General features: G+C 49.0%; 1 protein-coding gene across 1 annotated transcript in view; it reads left to right on the top strand.

Moving 5' to 3' along the window:
* Positions 1-18,294, top strand: part of LOC309381023 (SCO-spondin-like) — a 166,556-nt gene that overhangs the window by 66,638 nt on the left and 81,624 nt on the right. The window contains exons 45-57 of the mRNA XM_081931321.1: positions 123-306; positions 2,006-2,060; positions 3,029-3,080; positions 3,899-4,019; positions 5,537-5,759; positions 6,652-6,793; positions 8,921-9,223; positions 11,021-11,167; positions 12,301-12,471; positions 13,556-13,720; positions 14,840-15,019; positions 16,519-16,641; positions 16,758-16,887. Coding sequence (XP_081787447.1) covers positions 123-306; positions 2,006-2,060; positions 3,029-3,080; positions 3,899-4,019; positions 5,537-5,759; positions 6,652-6,793; positions 8,921-9,223; positions 11,021-11,167; positions 12,301-12,471; positions 13,556-13,720; positions 14,840-15,019; positions 16,519-16,641; positions 16,758-16,887 — 1,996 coding nt within the window. The remainder of the gene's footprint in view (positions 1-122; positions 307-2,005; positions 2,061-3,028; positions 3,081-3,898; positions 4,020-5,536; positions 5,760-6,651; positions 6,794-8,920; positions 9,224-11,020; positions 11,168-12,300; positions 12,472-13,555; positions 13,721-14,839; positions 15,020-16,518; positions 16,642-16,757; positions 16,888-18,294) is intronic.

The following is an 18,294-nucleotide window of genomic DNA, read 5'->3' as shown; positions in this document are numbered from 1 at the left end:
TTACTGGGGTACGTAGGCTGGGTTTAGCAGGCTGGGTTACTTTTCTACACAGAGTTGGGGTTCGTAATAAATTCTGTTCGATCCTTCCTTCACCGGATCTGTGCTGTGGGTTCCCTTGGCAGGAGTCGGCCCGTCTCCAGAGCCCTCCATCCCAGGGGGCTGCTTGCCCTCCCAGTTCCGCTGCGCCACGTTGGGGATCTGCATCCAAGCATCCCAGAGGTGCGATGGGGTCACCGACTGCCCAGAAGCCGACGATGAGGTCGGCTGTGTGCCCGAAAGCAGAGCGCCCTCGGCTGGGACCAGCAGGTAATGCATGGCGGGGGGGGGAGTCTCCTTTAGAGCCTGCCCCCCAGCCTGGTATATGGGCTGTGGGTTTGGTGAGCTAGCCCAGTCGGTGGATCTCAGGGCTGTGGCTTCGAGCCCCGTGTCGGGCAAAACATTCCTGCATTGCAGGAAGTTGGGTTAGATGACCCTGAGGGGATGTTTCCAAGGGAACGGGGGCAATTCGCAGGCCCCCAGCTGGCTCCAGCCCACTGGCCGGTAGCCGGGCAAACTCTGGTCCTCAGAACAGCATCAAACAATGACCCACAGCTTCAGAACTCTTCAGAAGCTGGAGCACCCTCTAATCAGCAGAGTAATTAACTCTTCACGACAGAAGATGTTATGTACTGAGTTGAATAGGATCCAGAATGCAGCAGTCTGATTGGTCCGCAGGAGCCACCCAATCCAATTCCAGGTGGAAGTGAATCCGCAACCTGATTGGCCTACCGGAGAAGCCCAGAATTAGCCAATCACGTGGGGCCCATTGTGTAAATAATGTATATAAAGCAGACATTTCGGGGGAACGTCCATTCCTCACTACTATGAGCTGAATAAAGAGCATGAAATCTACACTGGACTCCGAGTATATTTCAGAAGGGCAGACAGAGGCATATGTAAAGCATATTTACAAACAGTTTATTCAGCACAGATCAAGACAAAGAAAACATGTCTGCTCTCCTTCATGTCTAAGAGCAGGAAGAACACTAAGCAAAAGCAATGCACAAACGGAAGTTCCCAGCAAGCTGTGCTGGAATGTAAACAGACATGTGACACACAACAATCCACGTATCTGGTCCTCTTAGGGTGGAATGGAACATCAATATCCTGACAGCGATTGTACGATTCTACAGAGCTAAACTGTGGAACTCTCTGCTGCAGGAAGCAGCGATGGCTGCCAACCTGGATGGCTTTAAAAGAGGATTAGGCAAATTCGTGGAGGAGGAGAGGCCTGGCAAAGGCAGCAAGACAGGATGGGCCTGCTCTGCTTCCATAGTCACAGGCAAAACAAAATTTTAAAAAATTCCTTCCAGTAGCACCTTAGACACCAACTAAGTTTGTCATTGGTATGAACTTTCGTGTGCATGCACTCGAAAGCTCATACCAATAACAAACTTAGTTGGCCTCTAAGGTGCTACTGGAAGGAATTTTTTTATTTTGTTTCAACTACGGCAGACCAACACAGCTACCTACCTGTAAAGCTACAGGGAACCAGGCAGAGGGCCTTCTCGGTAGTGGCACCCGCCCTGTGGAACGCCCTTCCACGAGATGTCAAAGCGATAAACAACTACCTGACATTCAGAAGACATCTTAAGGCAGACCTGTTCAGGGAAGTTTTTAACGTGTGATATTTTACTGTATTTTTGGTTTCTATGGAAGCTGCCCAGAGTGGCTGGGGAGGCCCAGCCAGATGGGCGGGGTATAAATAATAAATTATTATTATTATTATTATTATTATTATTATTATTATTATTAAACAGTCAGAGGCAGCAATTCTTCTGAGTACCACTTCCTGGAAGCCACAGGAGGCAAGAGGGCTCTTGCACTCGGAGTTTCCCATAAGCACATGATTAGGCAGGCTTGGCTAAGCAATTGACCCTAGAGAGACATTCCTCCACCAACGATCGCAGTTTGAGAGCTTTTGTGGGGAACCCCTTAGCAAAAGTCCTTGCAATATTTATTTCAGCTCCTGGACCTCCGAAAAACAGCCACCCAAGCCTTCCGTGCCCCACGCAACTCAGGTGAGAGTGCCAAGGGGAATCGAGGCAGGATGGATGGGAGGGGGTTGCTGAGGACTCAAGTTTCCAAGAGGGAGGGAGCCAAGGACAAGTGGTTCAAGTGACAGGCGAGGACTGGGTTCAAATCCCCACTCAGCCAAGAGGCTCGTGGGCTGGGCTGGGGCTGCTTACCTTTTTCTTTTCTTTTCTTTTCTTTTCTTTTCTTTTCTTTTCTTTTCTTTTCTTTTCTTTTCTTTCCCTTTCCCTTTCCCTTTCCCTTTTCTTTTTTTTAAACTTCCATATTCATTCATCTCTTTATTTATCTTTCATTCACTTGGACAACATTTCTTTTCTTTTTTAAAAAATAATTTTCATTGGTTTTACATAACATCACACCCTCTTGTTTTATTTCTTTGGCTCAACTCATCCTCACAGCTTCCCTCCCTCCTGTCTGACGGTCCACAAAATTAAACTTTGCATCTTTACATTTCGCTTCGCTTCCTATCCTTGTTATACCATCACCTCAAATATTACGGTATATTACTCAACCTGCATAGGTAGCAATTTCACCTTACAGATCTTCGGATACCCCAGCTAATGGTGTTCATTGCTTACAGTTGTCTTTCAAATATAATATAAATTTGTTCCAGTCCTTTTGGAATTCCTGGTCTCGCTGGTTCTTCCCATCAGTTTCGCCAGTTCTGCAAAGTCCATCACCTCCACCTGCCACTCTGCTAACTCCTGTTGCTTCCATCTCTGGGCTAACAAAACTCTTGCCGCAGTTGTTGCATATAAGAACAATTTTTTATCTCGTCTCGGTGTCTCTCGGATACCCTTTTCCAGCCTTCCTCTCAGGGCCGTGGTGCAGTTAAAACCAGGGAGCCAAGTAGCACCAGCGTCAGCTCCCTGGAAGGAGGAGAGCTGGAAGGACAATTCCCATTTATCCAAACTGGCTAGCGGAAGGTGACTCTCTTTTCTCTCCATCCTTGCAGGTGTCCCCCAGCAGATGGCCGCTTCCTGAAGGGCTCACCTTCCCCCAGCCAGGTAAAGCACATCTCTTCCCAGACCGGGGGGGAGGGGGAGGGGGGCTTGGTCCCAGCCCTCTCCCAGATCTGCACCCGTCACCTTTCATTCCTCCATGTTGATGGGATAGCCCAGTGGGTAGAGCACGAGACTGCATTTTAAATTCTGTATTTTAAATTGGTTTTTATTATGTTTTTACTGTAATTTTACTGGTGTTAGCCGCCCCAAGCCCAGCTCTGGCTGGGGAGGGTGGGGTATAAAATAAAATTTATTTATTTATTTATTTATTTATTTATTTATTTATTTATTCATTCATGATTCTGAGATGTCACAAGATAGACCATTATTGGCGATAGCGATTCATTTTTCTCATAAATTACTTACTGTACATCTGTGGCCAGTGAAGGTTTGTGTGGGTTTGGAAAGTGGTTCTACGTAAATACACCATAAATTTCCTCTGTCCTGTTTTCGTTGATCAGAAGGTGTGAAAATATTTCGCATGCAGTATTCGCTGCTGAATCTTACCGTTGTCTCCTCTAGCGGGTCGTGCAAACTGCTGTCCTGAGCACTGGTTTTTGTTTACTTATGGGATAGGGTTAAGGGGCACTGGGGAAGAGTTTGTGGTACTGAGCAGGTAGGAACTCCCAAACTTTTGGGAACCTTGGATACAGCAGAACTAACACTGGCCTACCTCGAGAGGCTGTTGTGCCGATTTCTAAGCTGACGCGTGTTGCAATGTGCCCTGAGATCCATGGGCAAAGGGCGGCATATTAGTGTAATAACATAAGAATAAAACTGACACCTCTACCCCTTTGGATTTGTGCACCCTCTCGGCGCAGGTTCCTGCAGCGAAGCCCTCGGTCTGGAAGACGGGCGAATCCACCAGCAGCAGCTGAGCGCCTCGTCCTACCAGGACGGGAACCCACCAGACGCCGGGCGCCTCAACATTGTGCCCAACATGTAAGTTTGGGGGTCCAAGTCAGCTCCCTGGAGTCAGGGACAGATGGGGATGCTCAGAGAGCATTGGGGTGAGGGTACCATAGGGGTTTGCATTGCAGAAGGAAGGAAGGGACCAGACAATTTGATGGTGATCAAAGAAAGTGCCTAGTTAATCTCTGGAACTCCCTGCTGCAGGAGAAAGGGACGGCCACCCACTTGGATGGGTTTATGTTTTTTTTTTTATAATTTCTATTTTCAATGCAAAGTTACAACAAAAATTGCAAACATAAAATCCAAAAAAATGAACAAACCAACAAAAACAAAGCAAAACAAACAGAAAACAAAAAAGGAAAAAAACCACACCTGCAAAAAAACACCATGCCATCATACTAATCTTTACATACATCTACACATATTTGACTTCCTCCCTCTGTTTTGAGACCTCAAGAAATTTAATCTTTCTGAATTGTTGTATCTAATGTAAATTACCTGTATCTTTACACCTTTCGCACCACTTTTCAATTTCCACTTTAACCCTGCAAACCACTTTAACCCTGCAAAGCTTCATTCGTTACGTACCGATATACTTACTCCAGAACAATGTTTTTTCATATATTCTTTAACACAGTCCCATTCTTTTGCTAATTTTTGATCCAATTGTCCCCTTAAGAATGCAGTGAATCTTGCCAAATTTATATATTCACAAAGTTTAATTCCCATTCTTTTATTGATGGGATTTCCCCCCCTTTCCAGTTTTTTGCTATGAGCATCCTGGCAGCTGTTGTTGCATAAAGGAATACGTTCCTTTGATTGCCAGGAACATCTTTTGTAATTATACCTAAAAGGAATGTCTCCGGTTTTTTACTAAAAGATATTTTAAACTTTTTTTTTTATTTCTTCATATATTTCATTCCAAAATTGTTTAATAAGTCGGCATTCCCACCACATGTGAAACATTGTTCCTATTTCTTTCAATATGATTATTGTTACAGATAGGTAGCCGTGTTGGTCTGCCATAGTCAAAACAAAACAAAATTCCTTCCAGTAGCACCTTAAAGACCAACTAAGTTAGTTCTTGGTATGAGCTTTCTTGTGCATGCACACTTCTTCAGATACACTTCTTCAGTGTGTATCTGAAGAAGTGTGCATGCACACGAAAGCTCATACCAAGAACTAACTTAGTTGGTCTTTAAGGTGCTACTGGAAGGAATTTTTTTGTTTTGAATATGATTATTGTCATTTATTATTCCTATTTATTAAATTGGTAGGCTGCCCTTCAGCTGTAGACGTCAGGGCATAAAAATACAAGATGAAAACCACAAAATATGTTAAATCCTCCTTAAAAGGGGATTAGACAAATTCCTGGAGGAGGAGGAGAGGGCTGAGCAACTTGTGACTATTAATGTTTTTTAAAAAATGGGTTATGGAAAAAAATCTGTGTTGCCCCCCCTTCTTCTGATGCCCCAGGCAGCTGCTTATTTTGCTGAATGGTTAATAGGCCAAACCTCAACGCTTCTCCTTCCCCTGACCCCCACCAGGCAGAACATGGCCCCCGGGTGGAGCCCGGGCCCCTCGGACCCCGACCCCTATTTCCAGGTGGACTTCCTTCAGCCCACGTTCCTCACTGCCGTGGTCACGCAAGGCGGGGGGCCCTCCCGGGGCTACGTCTCCCGTTACCGCCTGGTCTACAGCGACGACGGGGTCAACTTCCGGGATTACGCCCGATCTGGATACGGCCCTAGCACTTCCCTGCGGGCCCAGGTACCACCTCTGCCCATGCCCTTCGTCCTGCCTGGCACGGGGTCCTCCTGAGCACGTGCTGAGGACGGGCTCCCCCACTTCCCAGGAGATCTCTCTGGGCTCCCAAAAGAAGGCAGAACTGCTCAGTGGGTTGGCGTGGGGCGAGATCTCCAAGGCTCATCTAGTCACACCTAAAGCCCCCCCCCCCGACAGACAACCTGCTTACTAAGCACTCATCCTGCTCAGCTTGCACCAAGAAGACATGGGAATCAGATTATACCCTACTCTACTTTATCTTCTGCTCTGTTTACGAAGCAGTTGTGTTATTTGCATTTATCAATCTATTTATTGCCCCCACCCTTCCCTCAATATTTGAAAACAACTTACAGTCACTGAAAATACAGTGGGTCCTAAGACATATAGCTATGGTGCTAATATCACAGAATGGTAGAGCTGTAGAGCTGGAAGGTACCCACAGTGTCATCCAGTCCAGTCCCCCCAAAACACTAAAAGAGGATTAAAATTACCAATGCTTTCTAAGCACCCGGGGAGGCTTGTCTAAACAAGAATGCTTTGAGCAGGTGCCTGTTTGATCTCAAGAGGCAGGGAGTTCCAAAGGGCAGGGGCTGCCACACTGAATGACCAAGTCCTAAAAAATGCAGAACGGGGATTATGGGCTGTCAGGAGCTGTGCCAATTCTGCCCCTCAACGCTTACCTGGAGCAACGCCAAACTCGATGGCACCTAATTTTGAGTTGACATACTTTTAGAAGGCCTTGGCAGAGTTCTACCAAAGCCCTCTAACTCTTTTCCAATAAAAAAAATGGGGGGAATAGTCATGCCCCTCCCCCCCCCGTTCTGAGCCTCGCTCTTGCCCTCTGCTGCCCCGGCTTACGCTTCTCAACTTCCCACAGGTCCTGGAGGGCAATTTCAACAGCGCCACGGCAGTGCGCCAGGAGCTGCGCCCGCCCATCTTGGCCCGCATCCTCCGCCTCATGCCCACGGAGTTTCGCGGGAGCCCCTCCTTGCGCATGGAGGTGATCGGCTGCCCCTGGAGTGAGTTTGGGGGGCCTGGCGAGGGCACCTGGAGGGTTCTTCTGGGGGAAGGTGGTCGGCTGACGGGGCCTCTCTTCCAGAGTCTATGCCAGCCTCCTGCCCTTGCTCCTTCCAAGGGTGTGCATGGAAGATAGGGGGTAGGGAATAGGGGAAGGCTGAGGCTGGCACAGGGCAAGGTTTTCTCCAGGAAAACCATGCCCCCCCCCGTCTTTGCAATTGAGGCTTTATGGGGAGCTGCTTTGAGCACAGTGGAACCTCGGTTTTTGAATGTCTCTGTTGACGAACATTTCAGTTTTCGAATGCCGACACCCCGGAAGTAAATGCTTCTGTTTTTGTTTTGTTTTTTATATAATAATTTTTATTAAAGATTTTACATTACAAAAAATAAAAAAACAGAAAAATCCAACAAAAATTGTTAAAAACAATCCTTCTTTCCATCTCCTTAATTTTCATTTACTTGTTTCTCGGACCTCCTCATACCACCCTTTTTTGTATACCAAATCAAATTATTAATTCAACAATTTCTTTCCCTCTTTTTGTTACCCAAATCTTATTCTTAAATTACTACAATGTTAGATTTTTACTTATATAAACCCATTTTTTCATATTCTTTTAACCCATCACAGCTAGAAACCATTTAGTTCCAATCCAACATTATTCTAAAATTCCTTAATTTTACAATATCTCTGTAAATAGTCTTTGAATTTCTTCCAATCTTCCTCCACTGACTCTTCTCCCTGGTCTCGAATCCTGCCGGTCATTTCCGCCAATTCCATATAGTCCATCACTTTCATCTGCCATTCTTCCAAAGTGGGTAGATCTTGTGTCTTCCAATATTTTGCGATAAGTATTCTTGCTGCTGTTGTGGCGTACATAAAGAAAGTTCTATCCTTCTTTAACACCGATTGGTCAACTATGCCCAGGAGAAAGGCCTCTGGTTTCTTCAAAAGGGTATATTTAAATACCTTCTTCAGTTCATTATATATCATCTCCCAGAAAGCCTTAATCCTCGGGCACGTCCACCAAATGTGAAAGAATGTGCCTTCATTTTCCTTACATTTCCAACATTTATTATCGGGCAAATGATATATTTTTGCAAGCTTGACTGGGGTCATGTACCACCTGTAAATCATTTTCATAATATTCTCTCTTAGGGCATTACATGCCGTGAATTTCATACCGGTGTTCCACAACTGTTCCCAGTCTGCGAACATGATATTATGTCCAACATCTGTGCCCATTGTATCATAGCAGATTTAACCGTTTCATCCTGAGTGTTCCATTGAAAATGCTTCTGTTTTTGAAAGGTTCTGTTCCTGAACGGCATCCGGGGCACATTTTTCATTTCCCCCCATTGACTTTGCAGCCAGCCCTTTGATCCTCAGTTTTCGAACTTTCCGGAAGCTGAACGGTCTTCTGGAACGGATTACGTTCGGAAACCGAGGTTCCACTGTACCTTGGTTTTCAAACGTCTCCGTTGAGGAATGTTTCGATTTTCGAATGGCGTAAAACCCAGAAGTGCTTCTGTTTTTGAACACACCTCAGAAGCCAAATGTATATGTTATTTTTCTCAACTTCCTCTACTAAATTTGCAGACTGCCCTTTGTGCCTCGGTTTTCGAACGTTTGAGAACTCAAACAGCCTTCTGGAATAGATTATGTTCGAAAACCGAGGTACCACAATTACTCCATTTGAAGGAGCACACAAAACCTGCAGATTTTCCTGCAAAACTATTACAAAACTTTGGTACGGCTTTGGAGTGAATCGGATGTTGGATTTCCGTGTGTTAACCACGAACCCTGGTTTGATGTATCTATTACTTGGGGCCCCCCCTTGGTTTTGCTGTTTTTGTTTTCAGTATTTTTTGGCTTTTTGCTTTGTAGTTTACCTTGTAAGCCGCCCTGCGGTCTTCTGATGAAGGGTGGTTTGCCAATCAAACACACAAACAAACAAGCAAACAGATAAAAATAATACGTTTGGGGGCGCTGCAAAACACGGGGTTCGCGCTGCACAACGCTGCCAAGCAGCTGCAAAGCTTTGACACCGTCTTGGACCCCAAATCCTGGGGTTTGTAGTTCATGAGGCCGGACTCTCAAGCTTCTCCCCTGCTTCTTTCCAACCCCACAGCTGGTGTGACCTCTACGGTCACTGGCACAAGACCTCCTGCCCCACAGACAGCATCTCCTCCACAGTGGCTCACCGGGCTGCCAAGTGTATCGCAGGAGTCCCAGCGCCCTGGCCGAGCAACTGGTGTCCCAGAATCGCCCCGGATCCAGCCCTCCAAGGAGCATCCCGTCTCGCCTTCCTGGTCCACCTCCTGGCCGTTGGGACCCACTTTGCCCAGACTCGCCACTGGTACCCCTGGAACAACGGTGCTGCCCGCGTCCCAAACCTATCCGTACCAGCCAGGCCTGCGAACCACGCTGTCCGGTAAGCAGGGCTTCCGGCTCCAAAGGGGGCAGCAGGGGGATGCGTCCGGGGCTAACTTTGCTCAAGGAGCATTTGGAACGCTGTGTAGGGTTCTGGTCGCCTCACCTGAAAGAGGAGATTGTAGAGTTGGAAAAGGTTCAGAGGAGGCCAAACTTATGGAATATGCAGAAATGGCGAAACTTACCGGGAGAATAAGAAATCAAGATGACAGACTTTTTATAAAAGAATGGGAATGGTTTATTGAACATTTACAGGTAAACTGTAAACAGATAAAAAAACACTGGCGGTATTATTTTAATAAGCGCAGCTACATAAGAGTATATATTTAAAGAAGTAAGTTAAGTAAATTTGGATATGCAGAAAATATTAAAAATAAATTTAAGGAACTGCAGAAAGAGGGGGGGAGGAAGTCAGGTTTAAAAATGTCAAAATGATTGTAAAATCAGTGAAATGTATATATCTGAAAAGTATTTTTTTAAAAATTAAAAATTAAAAAAAGAAAAGAAAAAGTAAAGGCCAACCGAAATCATCAAGGGGATGGAGCAAAAAGTGGCAGTGCTTGAGGCAGGCGCACCAACCCCAGGGGGCTGGGTATCTCAGCCCCCCCAGTATTTGTTTTAAGGGAGCCAGGCGTTCCACAGGGTGGGAGCCACGACCAAGAAGGTCCTCTGCCTGGTTCCCTGTAGCTTCACTTCTCTCAATGAGGGAACCGCCAGAAGGCCCTTGGCGCTGGACCTCAGTGTCCGGGCAGAACAATGGGGGTGGAGACACTCCTTCAGGTATACTGGGTCGTTTAGGGCTTTCAAGGTCAGCACTTTTATGGGAGTCTTGAAGTGTTAGGGATAGTAAACCGGGGGGATTTGAGTTTAGACGGGGCCAGAAGTTAAGAGTTCTTTGCCAAGTCTGTACTTCTACTGAAAGGAGACTTGCCTCCAGTCTCAATGATGCGTTTGGGACGCATGGCAGTACAGAAACTGATGGCTAACTGACGGCTGATTCAGGACTTCAAACTGTGCTCTTATATCAAATTCCCTTTTCTGCGTATACTGTAGTGTTTTACTTTTGCTATAGCCATTGGCTAATGCGAATAAAGTTTTATCTATCTTTCAAGGTCAGCACCAACACTTTGAATTGTGCTCGGAAACGTACTGGGAGCCAATGTAGGTCTTTCAAGACCGGTGTTATATGGTCATGGCAGCCACTCCCAGTCACCAGTCTAGCTGCCGCATTCTGGATTAGTTATAATTTCCGGGTCACCTTCCAAGCCCCACAGAGAGCGTATTGCAGTAGTCCAAGCGGGTAAAAGAAGTCCTCCTCAGTGCAGCACGTAGTTAAACTGTGGAACTCACTTCCACAAGAGGCAGGGGTGGCCACCAACTGCTGCTTAGGTGGCTTAAAAGAGGATTGAAAGTTGGATTTAAAAGAGGGTTAGACAAATTCAGGGAGGAGAGGGCTATTGATGGCTACGAGCCAGGGTGGCTGTGTTCTGCCTCCCCAGTTGGAGACAGAGATGCTTCTGAATCCCGCTTGCTGGAAGCCATGTGAGGAAAAGAGGGCTCTTGTGTTCGAGTCCTGCTGGTTGGCCAAGGCGGGCCATTGGCCTGATCTCTCCCTATGTTCTGTAGATGCTAAGAACAGCCCTGTGGCTGGATCCGGCCTGTGGCCCATTTGGTCCAGCTTCCTTCTCTCACGAGGGCCATCCTGGGAAACCCCCAAGCAGGATCCGAGCCCCAGAGCAACTGGAACTAGGTCCCCCTGCCTGCCAGCCTCCGATAATGTGCTGTTTTCCTCTGACAGCACTGACTCGAACTCCCAGCCCTGGGCTTCCCAGAATCCTCTGCACCCAGGGGCAGTTCGCCTGTGAAGTCTTTGGCTGTGTCGAGGCTGCCTTTGTTTGCGATGGCCAAGAAGACTGTCTGGATGGTTCGGACGAGATGCACTGCGGTGAGTCTTGCTACCTGCTGCTCCCTTTGCCAGGCGGCGAGAAACTCCGGGGATCCAAGGCGCAGACGCAGCTCCAGTTTCCGTGGAACGGAATCCAATGTGGTGCCTTTAATTTGCACATATATCCAACCTGGGATCACAGGTGCTCTGTGGGTGCCAGGGAAGATCTCAAGGGTGCCACTGCACCCACGCACGGAGGCCACATGGCTGATGGCCATTGCTGTTAATCAAAAGTTCAGGGGTTGGTGCTTCTCCCACAGGATGCTTTTGCCGTCTGTCAAGTCACCCAATGGGCTTCAGGAACAAGTGTGTCAGGGAATGGTCTGAATCAGAGGATTGGAGAATACGGAGGGGGCGGGCTGCCTCCCCCCAGCTGTAGAGCAGCGGAGGGGACACACGCAGTCAGTGTGGGCGCCGCGACCGCCCGGCGTCCATATGGGCTGGTGCTTGCATGGTGACCTTACAGACATCTGTATGGGTGGCGCTCACGTGCGGCGTCTGTGCAGGCTGGCACTCGTGTGACAACCGTACCAGCTGCTGCGCGTGCACAGTCCATACCAGCTGCCACATGTGCGCAGTCTGTACAGACGTCACACATGCATCACCGGGCAGTTCGCCCCACCCCTCGGCATCCTGCCTTGGGTGATGGAGAGGGTTCCTCCACCACTGGGAGGAGGAGGAAGATTCCCCCCCCCCCCATTTCCAGCAGTTTCAGGAACAGAGAGAGACACAAACACTGAGCTGTTTTGAGAGAGTTGCCTAGTTATGAGGTAATGGGAAGAGAGACAGAAGGGAGGGAGCAGTCAGCAGAGGCATCATTAAGAGTGTGGTGGACGCTCCCTCTCCAAGAACTAGGAGGTCTGTCTGTATTAAAGAACAAAGACTAGAGAGGAAAAGGAACTTTCCTTTGGCGCCCAAGATGGAAAGGGGAGGATTTAGAGTAATCAGCCGCTCTCCTTGTGGAGAGATGTGGATTTTTGCTTGTAACCAGATGACTGAATAAAAAGGACTACAAAATATAAACTGCTTGTTAATTCTTGCCAGTGAAGTTACGCCTGACAAAGTGGGAGTAGGCGCCTGGTCTCCCTGGTCCTAGTCTGACGCTCTAACCATTGTACTGCACTCCCCCCCAGGTGGTCCCACTGCTCCTGCCACCCCCGCCACCACCCTTCTGCCCCCACTGGGCCCTCCCAGCGTCTGCTCTGCCAAGCAGTTCACCTGTGGCAGCGGGGAATGCCTGGCGCTGGAGCGGCGCTGTGATCTCCGCCAGGATTGCCAGGATGGGTCCGACGAGGCCAACTGTGGTATGTCAGATTGGGGCAGATAGTCGCTCCCCTCACCCCGCCCCCATTCTGCACGAGAGCAGGGATGGGCAAATGAGGGCATGGCTCGGCCATACTCTGCCGCCCCTTCCCTGAGGGTTCTTGTCTGGCTGGACTGTGTCCCTGAAGGCGGAGGATGCCTCTCGCTTGCCTGGATGGAAGGTGAGCAGGGAGTCCGTGGCAGAGAGAAGTCAAGCATCAGAGGCAGAAGCTGGTGAAGAGTCACAGGTGTCTCCCCCTCCTGCTGTGACAAGCTCCCCAGAACCAAGAGAGGCATGAAAAGGGCGGAGGAGAGGTTTGCCACACTCAGGCACAGTCTCTGATTGCTTGGAAAAAAACCTGGATAGGAGGGGACTTAGGAGAGGCAGGGACTTTCAGTCTCAGCAACTGATCCATGGGGCCAGACCTACTGGGGATGAGCTGTTGTGCTCATGAGTCCTGACAGTCAATCAATCAATCAATCATTTTATTTGTATGCCGCTTTCCCAGAGTTATAACTATGCTCAAGGCAGCTTACAACATATTAAAAAACCCACATAACTACAAACATAAAAGCAGTTATAAATAATAAAAGAAGCTTCAAAAAGTGCACAACCCAACTGAACAATTATATTACCACATTAATCCAAAATGAAGATACAAAAAATTAGTATCAACAACCACAACAAAACCCCCTCAACAGTGCCCCAACCCAAAACATTTCTGCATGTCATTTTTGACAGTCCACCAAGACTGTGCAGATTGTGTTCTTGCTAATAAAGAGCTAAGAGTGTGGTTTCCTGCCAGCTCGCTCCTGACACCTGCCACGTGTCAAATTCAAATCTGTGGCTCCTCCCACTTCTGCCTCTGGCTCCACCCACCACTGGCCATGTGGCCCCTGGAAGGTTGTCAAGCATGGAATGTGGCCCTTGGGTGATGAAATGCCCCCTCCCCCCCGTCCTAAAGAAAAGGGCACCGGCTCAGACCAAGGTTAGGATGTTTCGCTGCAAATGGAGGAAGTTTCTCTCCTGGCGCTTGCCTGAACTATAGTTCTGGTCCAATCCTGCCCCTCTCCCTTCTCCGGCAGCGGACTGCATCATGTCCCCGTGGACCACCTGGAGTGAATGCAGCCGGTCGTGCGGGCTGGGGGTGACCTTCCGGCGCCGGGACTTGCTCCGCAACGCCCTCCCTGGGGGGCAGTGTGACCGCGATGAGTTTGACAGCCGCTCCTGCTTCCTGCGGGCCTGCCCAGGTAGGGCCTTCTCCCCACTTACCTGGGAGCAGCGGGTTCCTGGACAGGCGGGGCTCAAAAGGCTCCCTCAGCTTCTCATCGTCTCTGCAGATGCCCGGCCTGAAGGAGAACCCTTTGGGCAAGGAATTGAATTTTGCAAGTGCTGAATATTTCAAACAGAAACTTATTCGTATAGAATCGGTGCCAACCAGACGCCCCCAAAGTGAAACCCACAAGCAGGATTCGAGCCCAGGAACCCTCTCAAGGCTTCTCAGGCCTGAAGCTCTTCATAAAAACATGGAATTATGGAATTGTAGGGTTGGAAGGGACCCTGAAGGTCATCCAGTCCAACCCCTGGGGATGCAGGAATATGCAGCTGGATTGAACCTGCAACCTTTGTGTTATGAGCACCACGTGCCAACCAGCTGAGCTACCAACTGATTTATCTCTTTTGCATACTGTTTTGAGGCTGTTTAGTTTGCAATCTAGCGGCGTCTACGTTTTATGAAAGATGCAGAGTTTATTTCATAAAATGAATACACCACTAGATTACAAACTAAACAGCCTCAAAGCAGTTTATGGGGGGGAGAGAGAGATAAATCAAACGTTAGCAGTAAATAAGATTAACAGCAATAATCTAAGACATTCAAAAATTAAAATAACAAGAAGAGGCTGAAAACAGGATTTAAACTTTCTAAAGACCTGAACAGGCTTGCCTGAACAATAACGTATTTAGCAGGCGCCAAAAAGAGTGCAATGAAGGCATCTCTGCCTGGTGTCAAGAGGCAGGGAGTTCCAAAGGACAGGCGCTGCCACATTAAAAGATCAAGTTCTTGCAAATGCAGAACGGGTGTTATGCAACACCTGTGCCAATTTCTTACAACAACCTTGCGAGGTGGGCTAAAGCAAAGAACTTGTAGCATTTTGCTTAAAACGTTCATTTTGCCAGACTCATAAAAACACATCTTTCATTCATAGTCGACGAAATCATTTAAACCGGCTCCCCATTATTAATTCCAAAAAGGCACGGGAAGGTTGGCATGACAAGATACTGCCTTAAGATACAGGGGCCCAATTCCAAGTGTAGAATATTCTGTGGTCGCATGACAAGGAGTCACGTGGCTCTCTCTCTCCGCCCAGTTAACGGCGCCTGGGCATCCTGGGGCGAATGGTCGGACTGCGACGCCGAGTGCCGCGGCGGTGTGCGGAGCCGCACCAGGACCTGCGCCGACCCCCCACCCAAGAACGGGGGGCAGCCTTGCCCGGGGGACGCTGTGCAGATGGAGACTTGCAACCAGCAGCCCTGCGGAGACGCCCGGGGTAAGTGCTGGCCACCGTTGGGAGCCAGGGAGGGTCAGAAAAGGAAGGTGGGCCGTTGATGGAGCAGTGGTGGCCTGAGATGGGGGGGGGTGAGCCTGGGGGATGGCAGGAACATTAGGAAACCAAACAAAAACAGTGAACAATTTGGGGAGAAAAGAAAGAGAGGTTTTGTCTTTCTTTACATCTGGCCTTGTACGTACCAGAGAGGCCTTCTACCAAACACACAGAGGAAAAACTCCCTCAGAAATGCACAGCCAATCAGGGCCCTGTGCTGCCTCTCTTGAGATCATGCTACTCTGCCTGGTTGCTAAGTGGCTCCTTCTTCACCCTCTGTAGCCGAGTTACTGAATTAACCCTTGAGTTACAAACTGAATGATCCCTGGACTTCCAACACGGGGCAGACGGGCAGGAGCTATAGGCGCTTCTGGTTTGCCTTGTGAATTACAAAGGTGTTGGTGATAAAAGAAGCTTATAGGTCCAGTGGGAATATTTCCCTGGGCTCGCCTCCTTGGAATGAATGGAAGTTGCACAAGCCCAAGTACCCATTCACTTCAATGGAGCTTGCACAGGGGAGTGGAAGTGACTGCTGGGTTGTGCTGTCAGTTTTGGGGTCTCCATATTGTCGTCTTCGAACACAGGGGCAAGGGGCTGGGGGGAGATCAGTTTTAAAGGTTGGGTCAGCCAGGAGGCATTTCCTCAAATCAGCTGCAGCCCCACTTCATAATCTTTGGATACTGAGACTCTCTACACACTACTAGATCCTTTTTAAAGCACATTTCTCCGCCTTCAAAGAATTCTGGGCAGCGTTAAGGGCTGCTGGGAATTATAACTCTTTGGGGTAAAACTATATTTCCCAGAATTCTTTGAGGGAAAGATTGTGCTTTGAAGGTGCTTTAAAAGCAAGGTTTTATTTGCTGATGATATTATTATTATTAGTCATGTTCATCATGCAGAGAGGTGGGAAGAATTAATCCTTGCTAGATATGAATATGGATGGATGAACTTTTTTTGGTATTTTCGTTTATGACTGTGGCTTTAATGCTTCTTAGGCTATATGTCTCTTATTTATATCCCATTTCCCCCTCCAGGGAGCACCATTGTTCTCCCCCCATCTCCTTTAATCCCCACAACAACCCTGTGAGGTAGGCTAGTCTGAGGGACAGCGACTGGCTCAAAGTGAACCTCATGGGAGAATTTGAACCCTGGTCTCTCCCAGGTTCTCGTCCGGCACTCTAACCATTGTGCCACACTGTTTCTTCTCACTTGTACGGAGCACCTCCATCTCTTTTTTTTGCAGCCATTTTTTGGCACCCATTTTGCACGGGCACATCATTTTTTAGATACAAATAAAATGTTTAAAGGTGCAGCGTATAAGCATCCTGAAAACCTGAGGTTGGAAGAGGAGGAAGGCTGGGTGGCTGCAAGCCCTGCTCCCTCCACCCACTAGGCTTCGCTTCTCCCGCACCCCAACCTCCTCCCCTCGCCTGTTCCCTCTGCAGACTGCGGGCCAGACATGGTCTACGTGCAAGCCGGGCACTGCGAGCGAGGCCTCGTGGCTCCGTGTCCCCAAACGTGCCGCCAGCTGAGCCTGAAGACAAGTTGCCCCAGCAGCTGCGTGGAGGGTGAGCACGTTTTCCCTGGGGCTGGGAGGGGGGCACCACGTTCCTGATCCCTTCCTAGCCTAGGAAAGGGGCTCCCTCGATCCTCTGACCTCCAGCCCCCTCTTCTCTCCTCCCAGGCTGCCGCTGCCCCCCGGGGCTCTTCCTGCAGGACGGGGGCTGCGTGAACGTCAGCCAGTGCCACTGCTTCTTCGACCACGAGCGCCGCCTCCCGGGGGAGATGTTCCTGAGGGACAACTGCAGCCAGTGGTGAGCGGGGGGCAGGGTCCCTCTGGTGCCCCACCCTCCTCCTCCTCTTCCTCCTCCTCCTCCTCCTCCTCCTCCTCCTCTGGCAGGGCTCCGAAGAGCGCAGGGTACAGTCAGGCAACCAGGGGAGCAACCCAGGAGAGGGGACCGGCAATTAATAATAATACTAATAATACTAATAATACTAATAATAATAATAATAATAATAATAATTTATACCCCACCCTCCCCAGCCAGAGCCAGGCTCAGGGCGGCTAACACAGGTACAGTAAAAACATAATAAGAAAGGGGGGAAACACATTTAAAATACAGGTTAAAATGCAGTTTAAAATGCAGCCTCATTTTAAAAGTAGCCCCTGGATCAAAACCATAAGGGGAGGGAAACATAAGGGTCAGACTGAGTCCAAACCAAAGGCCAGGTGGAACAGCTCTGTCTTGCAGGCCCTGCAGAAAGATGTCAAGTCCCGCAGGGCCCTAGTCTCTTGTGACAGAGCGTTCCACCAAGTCGGGGCCAGTGCTGAAAAGGCCCTGGCCCTAGTTGAGACCAATCTAACCGCCTTGCGACCGGGGACCTCTAAAATGTTGTCGTTTGTGGACCTTAAGGTCCTCCGCGGGGCATAGCAGGAGAGGCAGTCCTGTAGGTACGTGGTTCCTAGGCTGCGTACGGCTTTAAAGGTCAAAACCAGCACCTTAAACCTGAGCCTGTACTCCACTGGGAGTCCCGCAGCCCACAAGGCAGGAGTCTGAGTGTCAGGCTTCAGGGAATCTGACCCCCCTCCTTCACGGCAGGCTGCCAGTAATGGAAAGACAAGAAGCTCTCACCAAGGTCTTTTATTCAATATTCACAGAGAGATGTGGAAGTGCCGTCTCTTGGATAATGGTGTTGCTCTGAGTAAAGCCCCACCCCCTCCTGCTCATCTCCCAATATTTCCCAGCTTCTCCCCTCTGCAGCCTCGGAACTGTGACCTTCTGCAAACCACTATTCTAAATCTATACTGTCCTCCCTTTTTCTGGGAAGTGCAGGAGGAGGGGGCGGTCTCCACCATAACTCCTCAGTCCAGTCCCTGACACTGAAGAGGAGGGAGAGTCGAGCAGTCTGAGGCGGAGGAAGGCACACGGGATTGGGCAGAGGAAGAAGGGATGGTTCAGGCGAGGGACAAGTCAGTAGATTGCTCACCTTCCGCTGCTCCACTACCTCCTAGCGTCAGGAGGGGCGTGAAAAGGGAAGAGCAATGACAAATTCTGCGCGGGAGAAGTCTTGGGTTGTGGGCCCATAACCCGCCAGGGAGGGTATCTGTGCCGGAGGAGCTGAGGGTCCTGTTCTTTCGGAAACTGCTCCATTGTACCCAGACCTGTGACCAGCTATCTAGAGGCTAACCCTTGGGAGGCCGCCCAGAAAAGAATGTGGCT

This window comes from Podarcis melisellensis (assembly GCF_964234715.1).
Source record: "Podarcis melisellensis genome assembly, chromosome: 12".
Lineage (NCBI taxonomy): Eukaryota > Metazoa > Chordata > Lepidosauria > Squamata > Lacertidae > Podarcis > Podarcis melisellensis.
Note: the sequence above shows the minus strand (reverse complement) of the source record. Positions and strands in the feature narration are given on the sequence as shown.